At 38.8% G+C, this 15,257-nt stretch overlaps 1 protein-coding gene across 1 annotated transcript in view; it reads right to left on the bottom strand.

Annotated features, from left to right (window-relative positions):
• The window catches only part of ADAM12 (ADAM metallopeptidase domain 12), a 306,835-nt gene that overhangs the window by 56,117 nt on the left and 235,461 nt on the right, over nucleotides 1–15,257 (bottom strand). Inside the window, exon 12 of the mRNA XM_083364104.1 lies at nucleotides 4,276–4,453. Coding sequence (XP_083220230.1) covers nucleotides 4,276–4,453 — 178 coding nt within the window. The remainder of the gene's footprint in view (nucleotides 1–4,275; nucleotides 4,454–15,257) is intronic.

Below are 15,257 nucleotides of genomic sequence, written 5' to 3' on the forward strand. Positions count from 1 at the left end.
AATTCATAATTAGTCGTGAAAACCTATGCAACTGCTTTTACAAATAGAATCAAATGTTCTGTTCTTTTACAGAAGGATAACAGAAATGTAGCATTTTATCTTCAAGAATACAATTTTCCCAAAAAAATTAAGGAGATCTTTTGTTTAAAAACTCTTGAATTCCTATAAATTTAGTCACCTCAAGGCAGGGTGCTGTGCAAAGGGGCACCCAGCTTCACATACAGAATAGTCCTAGTCATCAACAACATAGGTAAAGGTAAAGGTTCCCCTGCACATGCGTGCTAGTCGTTTCCAACTCTAGGGGCTGGTGCTCATCTCTGTTTCAAAGCCGAAGAGCCAGCGCTTGTCCGAGGACGTCTCCGTGGTCATGTGGCCGGCATGACTAGACGCCAAAGGCACACAGAACGCTGTTACCTTCCCACAGTAGTGGTTCCTATTTTTCTACTTGCATTTTTACGTGCTTTTGAATTGCTAGGTTGGCAGAAGCTGGGACGAGTAACAGGCGCTCACTCTGTTATGCGGCACTTGGGATTCGACCCGCCAAACTGCCGACCTTTTGTTCGACAAGCTCAGCATCCTAACCCACTGAGCCACCGCGTCCCTCTCTATCAACAACATACACAGAATTAAACTGTGGAAGCCAGGTGAAAGCACATAGGCCTTGGCTGCTTTCAGGGTTGTAGTATTTCGGCAAATATTTAAGGGAGTTTTAAGAAAGAAAAACCAAATCTCCCAAACATGGGCATATTATGAAATATAAGCATATTGTTAGTACTTTCCATCTGTACTCTGGGTACTGCACTGTCTGTCAGTGTAGTATCAGCTTCAGTTGACATCGTCAGCTTTGGTTAAAACTGAAGATATCTAGAAAATCTCCACTGTGCTGGACTTGCACATACTTGAGGGACTGCTTTTTCCAACCATAACTGTTTGTCTTAATCAGGCATCTCAAGAAAAACTGTTAGTAATACCCCGTCTGGAGGCCCATAAATGTTGTTTTTCATTGGTAGAAGAGCTATGGAAGAGCCTCTGGTAGAGATCAAATCTCCACAACTCCCAGACATACTTACTGTAGCCTTCTGGAATCTTTTTAAAGATTGGGATATTGCACAAGGCCTATAGGAAGCGACAGAACAGGCAGAAATAATAATAATAATAATAATAATAATAATAATAATAATAATAATAATAATAATAATAATAATAATAATAATTAGTAGTAGTAGTAGTAGTAGTAGTTGGAAGGACCTTGGAGGTCTTCTAGTCCAACGCCCTGCTCAGGCAGGAAACCCTATACCAGGGGTAGCTGACTCAGGAATTCTGGGAGTTGGTCCATGAGTCATAAAAGAGCCGAGGTTGCCTACCTGTGCCCTATACCATCTCAGGCAAATGGCTGGCCAGTCTCTTCTTAAAAACTTCCAGTGTTGGAGCATTCACCACTTCTGGAGGCAGGTTGTTCCACTGGTTAGTTGCTCTAACTGTCAGGAAGTTTCTCCTTAGTTCTAGGTTGCTTCTCTCCTTGACTAGTTTCCATCCGTTGCTTTTTGTCCTGCTTTGTTTGTTTTTTTCTGATTTAATTGTCATGTATACATTGGCTTTATACAGAAGTTTTTGTTTTTAAAGTGGCTCTTATTTGCTCCTAGTTATGGTAATTGCAGAGAATCTGGCTAATTGCATCAGGTATTAACCTGATCAATATATAAATTGGAATGTTTGGAGTTGAAAGGATCTAGAAATCTAACAATAGCATACTGAACAGATGGCTGTTCAGCCTCTACTTAAATGTACCAGCAAGAGAGAATCCATAAATGCTCAAGGAAATACACTTCACTCAAACATTTCTTTTTATCATTAAGACGTTTCTTCCAATCCTGAGTTGAAATTAGCTTCACTGTAAATTCTACCCAGTTTTTACAGAAAGGAAGCAGTTTATAAGCATTCAACAACATTTCTGCACATTTATTGATTATTCGAAGTTATAATGGCACTGAAAAAAGTGACTTATGATCATTTTTCACACTTAGAACTATTCCAACATCCCCACGGTCATGTGATAAAAATTTAGATGCTTGGGCAACTGACGGTTGCAGCATCCCGGGTGTGTGTGTGTTTGTGTCACGTGATCCCCCTTTTGCGACCTTCTGATAAGCAAAGTCAATGGGGAAGCCAGATTCACTTAACAACAGTGTTACTAAATTAACAGCGGCAGTGAATCATTTAACAACCGTGGCAAGAAAGGTCAAAAAATGGGGCAAAATTCACTGTCTCACTTAGCAACAGAAATTTTGAGCTCAATTGTGGTCGTAAGTCAAAATCTAGCTGTTCAAGCACAGATTTTAAAAAATATATACTGAAGAAGTAAACCCAAGATGCATCTCTTGTCAGCTTTCCCAGGTAGACCAGACAGGAAACACAACCAGATGATCAAATTATATTTCATTGCAATGTTACAGTAATGGAATCGTGCAAGTGTAAAAGTAAAATTCGCTCGCCATCAGAGGGTCCCTTCTGAGCCTCTTTCTCCACCCATTATACAGCTGCTGGCTATGCCGTATCTTAATCACACCATTTCCTAGGCACCATCTCTCCCCACCCCCAGGTTTATTCCCACATACTATTACATCTCCTTGGGGCAGCAGTCACTTTTAATCAGTCAGATCCACCTAAGAAGTTTTCAAGAAGATAACTTCCCTCCTATTTCATCTGTAAGTAATTTTACCAACTCAAGATCTGTAGGTTTCTTGATCAAATTTTCAGTCCGCCCCCTCGCAGTGTTCCAGTTTCCAAAAAATAGCTAACTAAGATCCCCGGATACCTTTGTTTTTGTTTTGTTCATTTGGAAATCTTGTATTTGATCTCCACCAACAAAAGATGCCTCCTAGAATTGCTTAACAATTAATAAAATGAGTCTTGCATGCATGTTTTAGAAGAACTTTCACAGAGGACACCTCACTCTCATCAAGGATTTGAATTATATTCATGTGTAGATCCTGGGTTAAATTACTGAAATAATGCAACTTTGATTAATGTAATAGATTTGCCACAGTTTGACCTGTTTCATGACAATATTATATTTTTGCTTAAAAAGTATTAATAAGTTTAATAATTAATAAGAACAGCCTTGGTGGAGCAGTGGTCTAATGCCTCCTTAAGTAACACCAGCTGCCTGCAATTAGTGCAGGTTCGCATCCCACCAGGCTCAAGGTTGACTCAGCCTTCCATCCTTCCGAGGTAGGTAAAATGAGGACCCAGATTGTTGGGGGCAATTAAGCTGACTTTGTAATAATGCCGCTTGGGGTGTGTGTGAAAGCCCTAATAAGCAGGCATATACATAGAATGAAGGCTACTGCTAAGCTTGTAAGCCGCCCTGAGTCTTCGGAGAAGGTCGGGATATAAATGGAATTAAAATAAAAAAAGATGGAGAAAAGAAACAAGAAAGATCTGAGTTCTCATGAATTTGCAAGCATTAGGCGGGAGATGTCAACCTCAAGAAATGAGTGGGCTGTCAGGAAATCTTTATGACTTCAATCAATTTAGGAAACTATATAGAAAACTAAAGTATTTTCTTGCTATTTCAGTGCCTCTCAATTTATTATGTACTAGGAAAACCCCCCAAAACAAATCCATCATTTTCTGATATAGTTAGTTTTGATTATCTGAACAATTTCCCCCACTCCCTAGTATGGTGGCAATGGATGCTAAGATATAAATTAAACAAAGGGATCTTATCTGGCATGTTCTTTATGCTAACAACTCTATACTGAAGAGTCATAAATCAGTGGATTTTGGGAAAATGGTTTTGTGCAGCCATAGAAAATAAAAACAGGGTATTAGCAAAAGAGCCATCTGTTCCAAGTCTGTACCTGAATGGCCTTTGCGTAATATAGCTCAGGGAACATTCTTCTGCATAATGGATCGTCCATCCTTTATGTCAATGTTTCTCATTTCAATAATTTTACTATGTGTGGACTTCAACTCCCAGAATTCCCCAACCACCATGGGAATTCTGGGAGTTGAGTTCTGCATGTCTGATGTGAGTTGCTGAGGCTGAAAACACCATTTTATGTAATGTTAACTTTGTAGAATATCATGGTCTTGGATATGGCCTCTAGTTTGGGAAACACCAGCCCACAGGCATTTAGAAAGAATAGTATGACAATTTTATTTAGACATTTGAGTACTGCAATGAAAAATTTGAAGAAACTAGATGAAAATATGGTGCGATATTCCAAAATGAACTTGGTCTTCCTTTAAAACAAAGAGTGTTACTCCTACCTCAAGTTCACCACAGTCACACTCTTCTCCCTCTTCTACGTAGCCGTTCCCACATTTGGGGCCACCAAACGATTCCTTAACCTCTGGAAGGTTGAAGAGACACATCCCCACGCCTTTCTCCAAGCTGTTTTCCAAGTCTTTCTTGCTGCAGCTGCTGAACATCACGGGAAACGGATAGCTAGGGAAAAATAGGAGAAAGGCTGCTTGTTACTGTAATGGAATTTAGATGAAAGAAGACGCCTTCACACGGTGCTCTGTTAGCATGCTATTCTAAATTGTACAGCATCATAATACACTGTAATCTACAAGGCAATAAGCATTCCCTCTATTGTGGGTTAAATGCAAGCATTTTGACAATGGCTGTTGTTAATGCTTCTTCCACAATGCATACTTTGTGTACGTTAGTAATTATTAAAAACACACAATGCTGTCTTAAGAAAAACAGATTGCATAACATTAACCACAGAATATTTTGTATATGTTTTAGTAAAATAAACATGCTTAGGGATGACTAATCCTTGCTACTATACCTCCAGGTCCTCCATATCAAGACAGATTTTACAAAGTGGGTAGTTTGGGAGGACAGAAGTAGGAAAGGGGATGAAACAGGTTAGAATCTGTAGGAAGGTGAAATTGGCATTACAGGTTGTCCCAGCTTAACCACTGGTTGCCTCACCAGTTTGAAATTACAATGGCCTTGGAAAGGATGATTTGTGGCCTATAAAACACTTCCAACCACCATAAAACATCACCACCCACCCCAATCATGTGACCACATTTCAAGTGTTGGCAACTAGCTCACAGCAGAAAATGGCAAAAAAAATGGCCATTGGATATGCCAGATTCACTTAACAAAGACATGATTTACTTAACCACACGGCTCACTTAACGTGACATGCTTTACTATTATCATAAAAACAGTTGTAAAATCTAGTCAGGTTTTAATGACTGCCTGGACTTATAACCAAAATCCCAGGCCCAATTGTGGTCCTAAATTGAGGACTATGTTTAATATTCTAATGGCAAACAAGGGATCAAATGTTTGCGCTGCTTTTGCTACTGATTATATATGAAGGACATTCATATCTGTTTTTAAAACAAAGAGTTTCTGTGAAATTTCTACATTTTAACTCTTCTTTTTTTATGCTCTTGCATGCTTTCTTTGATTTTCCATTGGATATTTGCCATTTGGTTAATCGTGAGTGAGGCTCAAAAACCTTTCTATTCAGTTTAATGCCAGCTTAATGTAAGTGTAGGCGTGAGCTTAGATGGACTCCAGAAAATGGTGGAAGACAGGAAGGCCTGGAGGAACGTTGTCCATCGGGTCGCGATGAGTCGGACACGACTTCGCAGCTAACAACAACAATGTAAGTGTAAGATAGCAAGGACATCATGCCACTACTATGGACAGTAAAAAAATGCGAAAACACAGATACTAGCTCTTCTGGGATATTTCTTGTGATTACATTAGCTTGAATCACAACCATCTGGCAAATAAAAAGCAAACTGTCTTATTTTCTAGGCTCTGGAACCAATTTGCTCGTCCTTCTGCATTCAACCAGCAGCTTCACGCCATAGCTGGATAGGGAGTCAGCCAGCTGAATAATCACTGGAGTTTGTTCAATCAATCGCCTACTATTAAAGCTAGGATGAAATCTTAAAAAGACAAATAAGGGAATAAACAGAAAATCTACTCTATTGACTGAGAATGTGTAATGATTATAATTTATAACTGAGAAAAAGTCTGTGTTCTAACTCATCAAATAAGGGAGTATTATTAAAGGAATTTTTAAAAATTAATCCATCCCTCTTTCTGTTTATAGTTCAGAAATTATTGTTAAATAAAAATGTCTCCTCCATATCGTAGGTTGGAGATCAGATCTGCGTAGTTGAATTTTATTTTTAGGAAGAGCAGCATTTTTACAAGCCGCTGGTGGAGGTCAATACGACTTTGCTTCATTTACCGTGGTAACCTGGGCCTTCTCACATACATTTTTTTTGCACGTGGTTGTTGCCATTTTCCCCTATGCTCCCGTCTCCCTAAAGTCTTTTTTTCTCCTCTTACTAGGAATCAATACTACTGCTTTCCCCATTTTTTTTGGTTTTCTTTTAAAAAGAGTTCAGACAAGCTTAGGAGCAAAACTATTGCTGCACTTGGCTTCTTTCTTTCCCGTGAAATCAGCTACAAGAAGAAAAAGGGGGAAGATAGAACCTTGGCTGATTTTTTTTAAATGATGTGGGCAGTGAAAATGCTGGATTATGGGACATTGGACTTTTGCACAGGTGTTCTGCAATAGTGACACATTGATATATATTATATTATATATTATATTAATTTAATTTCTATACTGCCCTTCTCCCGAAGGACTCAGGGCGGTGAACAGGGCAATACATAAAAACAAGGATACAAAAATTAAAAATTATTAAAAAGTAATTAAACAGTGCCCATAATAAATTAATACAGATTAACAGTTAAAATCCATTTATAAAATCCAACCCCATCCCATCAGGCCAGGCCAGCTTGTTCAAAGAGATGGGTTTTAAGATTGCGCCGGAAGGAGCGGAGATCGGGCGCCATCCGGAGCTCGACCGGAAGATGGTTCCAAAGATCTGGTGCACCCACAGAGAACGCCCTCCCCCTGGGGGCCACCAGTGGGCATTCTTTGACCGGTGGCACCCTGAGGAGGCCCTCTCTGTGGGAGCGTACTGGGCGGAGGGAAGTTGACGCCGGCCGCAGGTGCTCCCCAAGGTATTCCGGACCCATGCCATGTAGGGCTTTGTAGGTCATTACTAACACCTTGAATCTCACCCGGAAGACAACTGGTAGCCAATGCAGCTCGCGGAGCAGAGGTGTGACATGGGAGTGTCGGGAAACTCCCAACACAACTCTCGCGGCTGCATTCTGTACCAGTTGGAGCCTCCGAGTGGTCTTCAAGGGTAGCCCCATGTAGAGAGCGTTCACATCACTCACATGACCTGAGTGATGTGAACATCAGGAATAAATAAGAGTAATCTGGGAACTACAAGAAATAAAATGAAAGGGGAGTAGGGACATTCAACTTCAATGTGTCCTTCTAAATACAACTCTTGACACCAACAGTCTTTGCTGAAAAGCCAAACAAATGTGACTACATTATTACACAGGACCAAGAACTGCTCAAATTAATGCTCTGTGACAAATTTACAATAGATGCTTCATAAGTACCCCTTCCGCTGGCCCATGGAGTAGAGTAGCAGAATTGTTTAGAATCTATATTTATGTTAACCGATATATTGTACTGCATAAAATGCTTGGTTTAGGCATGGGAAAGGTTAGTTGAGATTTCAAACCAGACCCAGTGGAAAGCTATTTCATCTCAGTCTCAGAGACATAATTTTCAGATGAAGTGAAATGAAGTGAAACAATTAAATATGCATATTTATCTCTGCATTCAGAAACCAGTCTCAATTCAGATGCAAAATGTAGCCTTCCAGTTGCTGTCCATGTAAATTTAAGAATCATGTCATCTTGGTATCAGTTTCATTAATTTACAAGTTGTGTCTTGGCCTATTATACTGATACCCAGCTGGTAACCAGTCAGAACTGGGATTGGAGAACAATACTAGAGGCTCAAATCATGGCAAATGCAAAAAAAGGGTTTTTTGAATAAATATTAAGAAAGTTACAAAGAAAACGAAAGATATACCAAACTACAATCCTTTGAGTTATCCTTTGACTTATCAGTAATTCCATGAAATGACAATGGGCAGGTCTTCTGGAGCCATCGGGCCCCTGAATGGCACCTTCCCAGGACTTTAGGCCTATGTTGAAGTTCTTGGTATTTGGAGTATTTTGTCAACTTTCATACTTTTTACAAGAGAGTAAACAGAACTCTCAGTGATAGCTTGGTGGTACATCTTATCCATGACTTGGTTACAATTAATATAATTGACCTACTACCAAAGCTTTTGTTTAAGTAATGCATTGTCTCCAGCGTGCACCATGGGAAGATGGTCTGGTGACACATCTTATTAATAGCTCTGCCAAAGGTATTGATACATGAGACATTGTTTCTAGCATGGGGCTATCTGGCTCTTCCTTCCACAGGGTCACGTTACAGAGCTCATGTCCTTCTCTTTATCTTAATTGTTGTAAGTAGCAATGCAGATAAAAGGTTTGAAGTGAGAGTAATTACATACAAGTTGTAAGAACCTCAAAGCAAAAGTGATTACTTTCAAATTGCAGTAGATTGTTAAGTAACTCTTTCTTAGCATGAATACAGAGTATGGAAGAGTTCACAATACAATGAGGTAATTTGCAAAGCTTGCTAAAAAAGGTAAAGGTAAAGGTTCCCCCGCACATGCGTGCTAGTCGTTTCCGACTCTAGGGGCCGGTGCTCATCTCCGTTTCAAAGCCAAAGAGGCAGCGCTTGTCCGAGGATGCTCCGTGGTCATGTGGCCGGCATGACTAGACGCCAAAGGCGCACGGAACGCTGTTACCTTCCCACCGTAGTGGTCCCTATTTTTCTACTTGCATTTTTACGTGCTTTCGAACTGCTAGGTTGGCAGAAGCTGGGACGAGTAACAGGCGCTCACTCTGTTACACGGCACTCGGGATTCGACCCGCCAAACTGCCGACCTTCTGATTGACAAGCTCAGCGTCCTAATTGCCACTAATTGCCAGCCTGGGGAATTGCATCTTATATGTATATAGAGACAGGAACAATGGAGCACACCACTATCCCTCCTCCCTATTTTTTTAGCAGTGACTCAAAACCCAATTCAAAGTGCTGTTTTTAACCAATAAAAATCTTAAATAGCTCTTGAACAATGACATCAAAAAGATCACTACTTCACTTATGACTTTGCTTACTCATTCTAGTAATCATTTGAGGCCCTATCGTACATCTTACAACATGCCTCTCCAAATCCTTCTGTCATGGTGGAAACACGAAACAGCGCTTTCATTTCACCTGCCTCATACCTAGTAGACTTTTGACCGAAAATTTGTTTGTCCCCTCTTTCCTTTCTGATTCCTCTCTTATACCACAAGTTGTACCCTATTCAATTCCAGGGTTCTTCTCCCACCACTCAGTTTATTTTTATTTTATTTTTTTATTTTAATTCTATTTATATCCCGCCCTTCTCCGAAGACTCAGAGCGGCTTACAAGCTTAGCAGTAGCCTTCATTCTATGTATATGCCTGCTTACTAGGGCTTTCACACCCCCCCGCAAGCGGCATTATTACAAAGTCAGCTTAATTGCCCCCAACAATCTGGGTCCTCAGAGGCTAGGAACTGGGAAACATTGAGTTCGAGTCCTGCCTTAGGCATGAAAACTAGCTGGATGACTTTGGGGCAGTCACTCTCTCTCAGCCCATGACATCATTCTTGGGTGACAACCTCATCAATCAATTCCTGTCATAACCAATGGATCAACACTTGATTGATCTGGAAAAAAAAGCAGACCCCATGTTAAGGAATTTGTCGTGCAGAGGTCTCCTTGTGCTACCAAAGAGTTGCACAGACAAGGAAGGGTACTGAGAGCAGTAAAAAGTCACACAAGAATACACTGAGTTATAAAAGTAAAAAGTAGTTTACTTTTGAGGTGGTGTAAGAACAAAAATGCACAGTCAAAAAATAAACAGTCCAGGTCATAAACAATAGCAACAGTCCAAAGAGTAATCCAAACTACAAAGTCTTCTTACCAGTCCAGAGGTCAATACACAGTTCAGGTTACAACAGTAGTAAACTAACAGCAGAGCAAAAACAGTAATAGTAGAGATCAGTGAATTCAGAGAGAGAAAGAAGCTACGTTCCTAGCTTCCTCTTATGGCCATGAGAACACTTACACACCCATTGGCCAATTAACAACTTAAAGACATAGCATTATGGTTAATATATTTTCAACCCAACATTGTAGGCTAACACCATATGCCTAACACCCCACACCGCAGGAGAGTATTAGGAATTTTTCTTTTTCAAGGGGAGAAGAATGGAAGAGAAAGATTATGCATGTTGCTGTCTGCCAGCACAGCCGGCCAAAGCCAGTGCTTGGTCCTGCTGATTCTGCTTTAAAGATTTAACATTTTTTAACAGAAGCAGATTTGAATTTCTTTTTAATGACCTTCTTTTAAAAAAAATAAAACCTACCATAGCTGATCCTCTTTTTCTACAGGTTATTTTTAAGATTGGCACCATTACTTTTTACTCTTTTAAAGATTTTCCATAATGTGCAAATGCTCGTTTGAAAGTTACAGGAATCGCAAAATAAAATAAACAATAAAAACAAACAGTTTAAGCAATTGCTATTCAGAAGAAAAATGACAGTAAATATTTCCACAATTAACATTTAATATTTATGACCATTTCTCTAGGCAAAGATTTCAAGGGCCCCTCAATGGGATAGCAGATGCTTTGGTCTACGCTGGTGGTCACAGAATGTCACTATTAACTGATGCTATTCTTCTGCCTTCAAAGGACCTTCAAGCTGTTTCCTATTGTGAAGTAGTGGAACCATTACATTTCTGGATTTTCCTCTTCTTGACACTCATTCCCAATCAGCGGTACATTCACTATTTACCAAAGAAAGCAGAAAGCTATTGAAAAAATGTTGTTGGAAACACAAAACCCCAAGATAAACAGGAGATGAGCATGAGAAATGCAACACAGAAAGAATGGGAATGAATCTTCTATAAATGAACAAAGGGTGGACTTATTGCAATTCAAGCATCTGAACTAAACTGGAGGCAATAAGAAGTTTCAAGGGGGAAGATGTTAAAATTAGCCTTGTATAAGGTGGAACACACTATTGAGCACCACCAAGCCAAGCTACTTAACAAAGATGAATGTTCCTCCCTAAGGCAAGATTGAATTAATAAGCAGTCAGGATATTATCAGGATTATGGAGCAGTGGGCTAATGCCTCCTTAAGTAACACCAGCTGCCTGCAATTAGTGCAGGTTCGCATCCCACCAGGCTCAAGGTTGACTCAGCCTTCCATCCTTCCGAGGTAGGTAAAATGAGGACCCAGATTGTTGGGGGCAATTAAGCTGACTTTGTAATAATGCCGCTTGGGGTGTGTGTGAAAGCCCTAATAAGCAGGCATATACATAGAATGAAGGCTACTGCTAAGCTTGTAAGCCGCCCTGAGTCTTCGGAGAAGGGCGGGATATAAATGGAATTAAAATAAAAAAATAAAAAAAATAATATCAGAAAGAAGCATTTAGACAAACCTGCTTAGATTATAAGCCCAGACAAAGAAATAAAATCTATCTAAACATAAAGAAAATGGTATGAGGAATGGCTCTTTGGCCATTGTTTTTGCTAAATACTTCTAATTGCCAGTCTGGAGGAACAGCATCTTATATTTGTAGAGAGAGAAAAAAATGGACCTTACCACTAAGCCTTGTCACTAATGCTTTAGTCTGCTTGTGACATTCAGGTGCTCTTCAAATATATTTGACTTCTGTTCTTAAAATTCACATTACATATGTTTGGCCAAACCAATTGACAATTCTGCAGATGGAATTCCAACATCACAATGAAAGCTACCTAATATATTTTTCATTTTTTCTAATTGGATGATATATCTTGGATGAATCAAAAATTGCACATTTTGGGTACAACGCAATATAGCCGATTATTGATCTATATATTACATTTTATATCCCATGTTTCCTCTGAGAACCTAAGGCAATGCAATGAGGACAACACTTGTGGATACAACACTCTTGTGAGGTGGGCTGAACATGACTGACTGACTTGACAGAATTGACTAGACCCCCAGGAAGCTCTATAATCATGTATCAAATAATGAGATATTCTCTATATTATATATATTCTCTATATTGTTAAAGTTTTCCCAACAATCCCTTTCAGAATGCATCTTGTCAAAGTAATGTGAACATGGATTAAAATGTCCAAGCTAATGAATGAAATACACTTCATATGTGCCTGAACCTTGTAGAGAACTTTCATTTTATGTTGTGAGTTCACATGGCTATCTATGGCAGAAAACAAAATGGGGGAGATATTAAATACTTTGCAGATTTTTTGTGTGGGGGGAGGGGAGTGAAGAATGGAGAGCTGCTGGGTAATTATAAATCAAATATGGAAATTGAGACTGTTATAATTAATAGTTGATTTGAAGTAGGCAGTCAGCCTTGATAAAACCAACAGGGCTACTCATTCTTTGCAAGGAGAAATTCCCATGTTACCTAGATCTTGATGGACTTCTGCAAAAACAGTAACCTCCACCAGTGTACAGAATCCCAACTGCATATTTTGGCATCCTGTTGTTGGCTACTACTGGACCCTATGCTGATTTATTTTGCATTAAAAGGGACAGCAAATGAAGATGAATTTCAGAATATATCCTGTTCCAAATACTTTTTAACCAAAATGATCAAGGGCTGCAGCAATTCTCCTATTATGAAAAGATTCAATGCTTTATACTCATTAGCTTTTTTTAAAAAAAAGGAGCAGAGAAAACAGGAATATTATATATATATATATATATATATATATATATATATATATATATATATATATATATATATATATATATATATATATATATATATATATATATATATATATGTTTAAGTATTTGTCAAGGCTTTTTGAATGGACCTTGCTAATTAACTCTTTCATTCCTGTTTTGGCCCGACTCAGGGCTTATCCACAGGAACTATGACAGCTCATTATTTGTGCAAATTATTCAAATTGCTAATAAAGAATTTGGGAGGCTAAGATGATCATTTCGAACTCTTTTATGTTCTCATCAGTTAGTCATACCCTTTATCTGAGATTCGAACCTGGGCTGATTATATATATCAGGCAGTGTTTTAACTTCCTGAGCCATGGGTTCTTTCTCCCTTTTATTAGCTGGAAGGCAAGGCAAATGTATGTTTAAGTATTTGTCAAGGCTTTTTGAATGGACCTTGCTAATTAACTCTTTCATTCCTGTTTTGGCCCGACTCAGGGCTTATCCACAGGAACTATGACAGCTCATTATTTGTGCAAATTATTCAAATTGCTAATAAAGAATTTGGGAGGCTAAGATGATCATTTCGAACTCTTTTATGTTCTCATCAGTTAGTCATACCCTTTATCTGAGATTCGAACCTGGGCTGATTATATATATCAGGCAGTGTTTTAACTTCCTGAGCCACGGGTTCTTTCTCCCTTTTATTAGCTGGAAGGCAAGGCAAATGTATGTTTAAGTATTTGTCAAGGCTTTTTGAATGGACCTTGCTAATTAACTCTTTCATTCCTGTTTTGGCCCGACTCAGGGCTTATCCACCGGAACTAGTCAACTTATGACAGCTCATTATTTGTGCAAATTATTCAAATTGCTAATAAAGAATTTGGGAGGCTAAGATGATCATTTTGAACTCTTTTATGTTCTCATCAGTTAGTCATACCCTTTATCTGAGATTCGAACCTGGGCTGATTATATATATATGTTTTCTGAGGTTTTCGCGGGTGTTTGTATGTGGATCACCTTTAGTTCTACGCGGGGAAAAACCCGAATAACCAAAGATACACACACACACACACACACACACACACACACACTCACAATTATATCACATTTAGAGATAGTGTAGAGGGAAAGATTTTATTCTCTCCTTTGATATATTAGAATCTGGGGTCATCTCATAAGCCAAAATGACAGGTGAGTCAGCACAGATAAAAGAAAGTGTACTTAACCTATGGAATTCCTTAGCAAAAGATGCAATGATGCTAACTAACCATGACAGTTTTATAAAGGGTTTCAGAATTCAAGGAGGATAACACTGCCTACTTCATTGCTACTTGTGACACCTATATCACCTCCACAGATGAGAAATATATTAAGTTGGTCTCTTGATGTCTTTGCTGCAGACATGACTAGGAGTGTATTCATGTTCACCTTGAGGGCTTCCTTTTGGCATTTTCCTGGTGACTGCAGAAACAGAAACTCAGACTTGAAGATTCTTTTGGTATTAACTTTCCTGAATTTTGCATTGATCCAGTTTTCACATCTGAGTCAAACTCTTAACATTTATGAGCAAGCCTCATTGAATAGTATCAGGTATGTTTGAGTTTTCTGAGCTATCAGATATATTCTGCTACGTTGATAAACAGGGGAAACATGATGTTCATATAATTGTGTTTCACTATTACATCCTCTTGCAGAATGCAATTTGTCAAAATAATTTGAATGTGGAAGATTAGGGTACAAATTTTTGCTCAGCCATGAAACTTACCGGATGGCTTTGGGCAAGTCATTATTTCATAGCCTAATTTACTTCAGAGAGTAAATTATAGTTCCATCTAGGCAGGTCTGAACCTCTTGGAGAAAAAAGGCATAATATTCATTGTAGAGACCATGAATGGCATGTTTAATTATGTTTCTCCCTCATATTTACACATCTGTAGTTCTCATTTTTTATTTTAGTACACACAGATCTCAGATTTAGACTTTCAGTATATCTGTTGATAAATGCAAAACAGTCTGCCCATTATACACCCCAGATCAGCTCATGAAAGTGAAAGAAATCATGTGGGACATATATGGATTACATTTTCTGCAAAGACAAGTTTAACAAATTACACTCAGCTCATACAGTCAGTGATAGTACTGGCTGAGGCTGCTGGGAACTGTAGCTCAATATATTTGAGGGGCCAATTTGTAGTAGCCTGGACAACAATATTAACTGTATTAAGATAGTATAAATTGTTATCTGCATATATTTAACAATCACCTCACAATAAGAAAATCAAAGAATGGATATGCACCCAATTTTAAGAATTTTTCCACTGCTCCTCTCCTCCCAGCCCTAAAAGTGAGAATTCAGCTATGACAAAAGAGGCATTGAAATTCAGTGATTTGTATTCCACCTCTCCTTCCTACTAGGTGAAGGAGGGCTTTCATATTACACCCAGGCAAAGACTTTTGTGCCCTTGTAGGGAGAAAGAATGTGAATCATCCACAGTTCAACTGAATTTCTTCTTA

Source organism: Vipera ursinii (genome assembly GCF_947247035.1).
Source record: "Vipera ursinii genome assembly, chromosome: 5".
NCBI lineage: Eukaryota > Metazoa > Chordata > Lepidosauria > Squamata > Viperidae > Vipera > Vipera ursinii.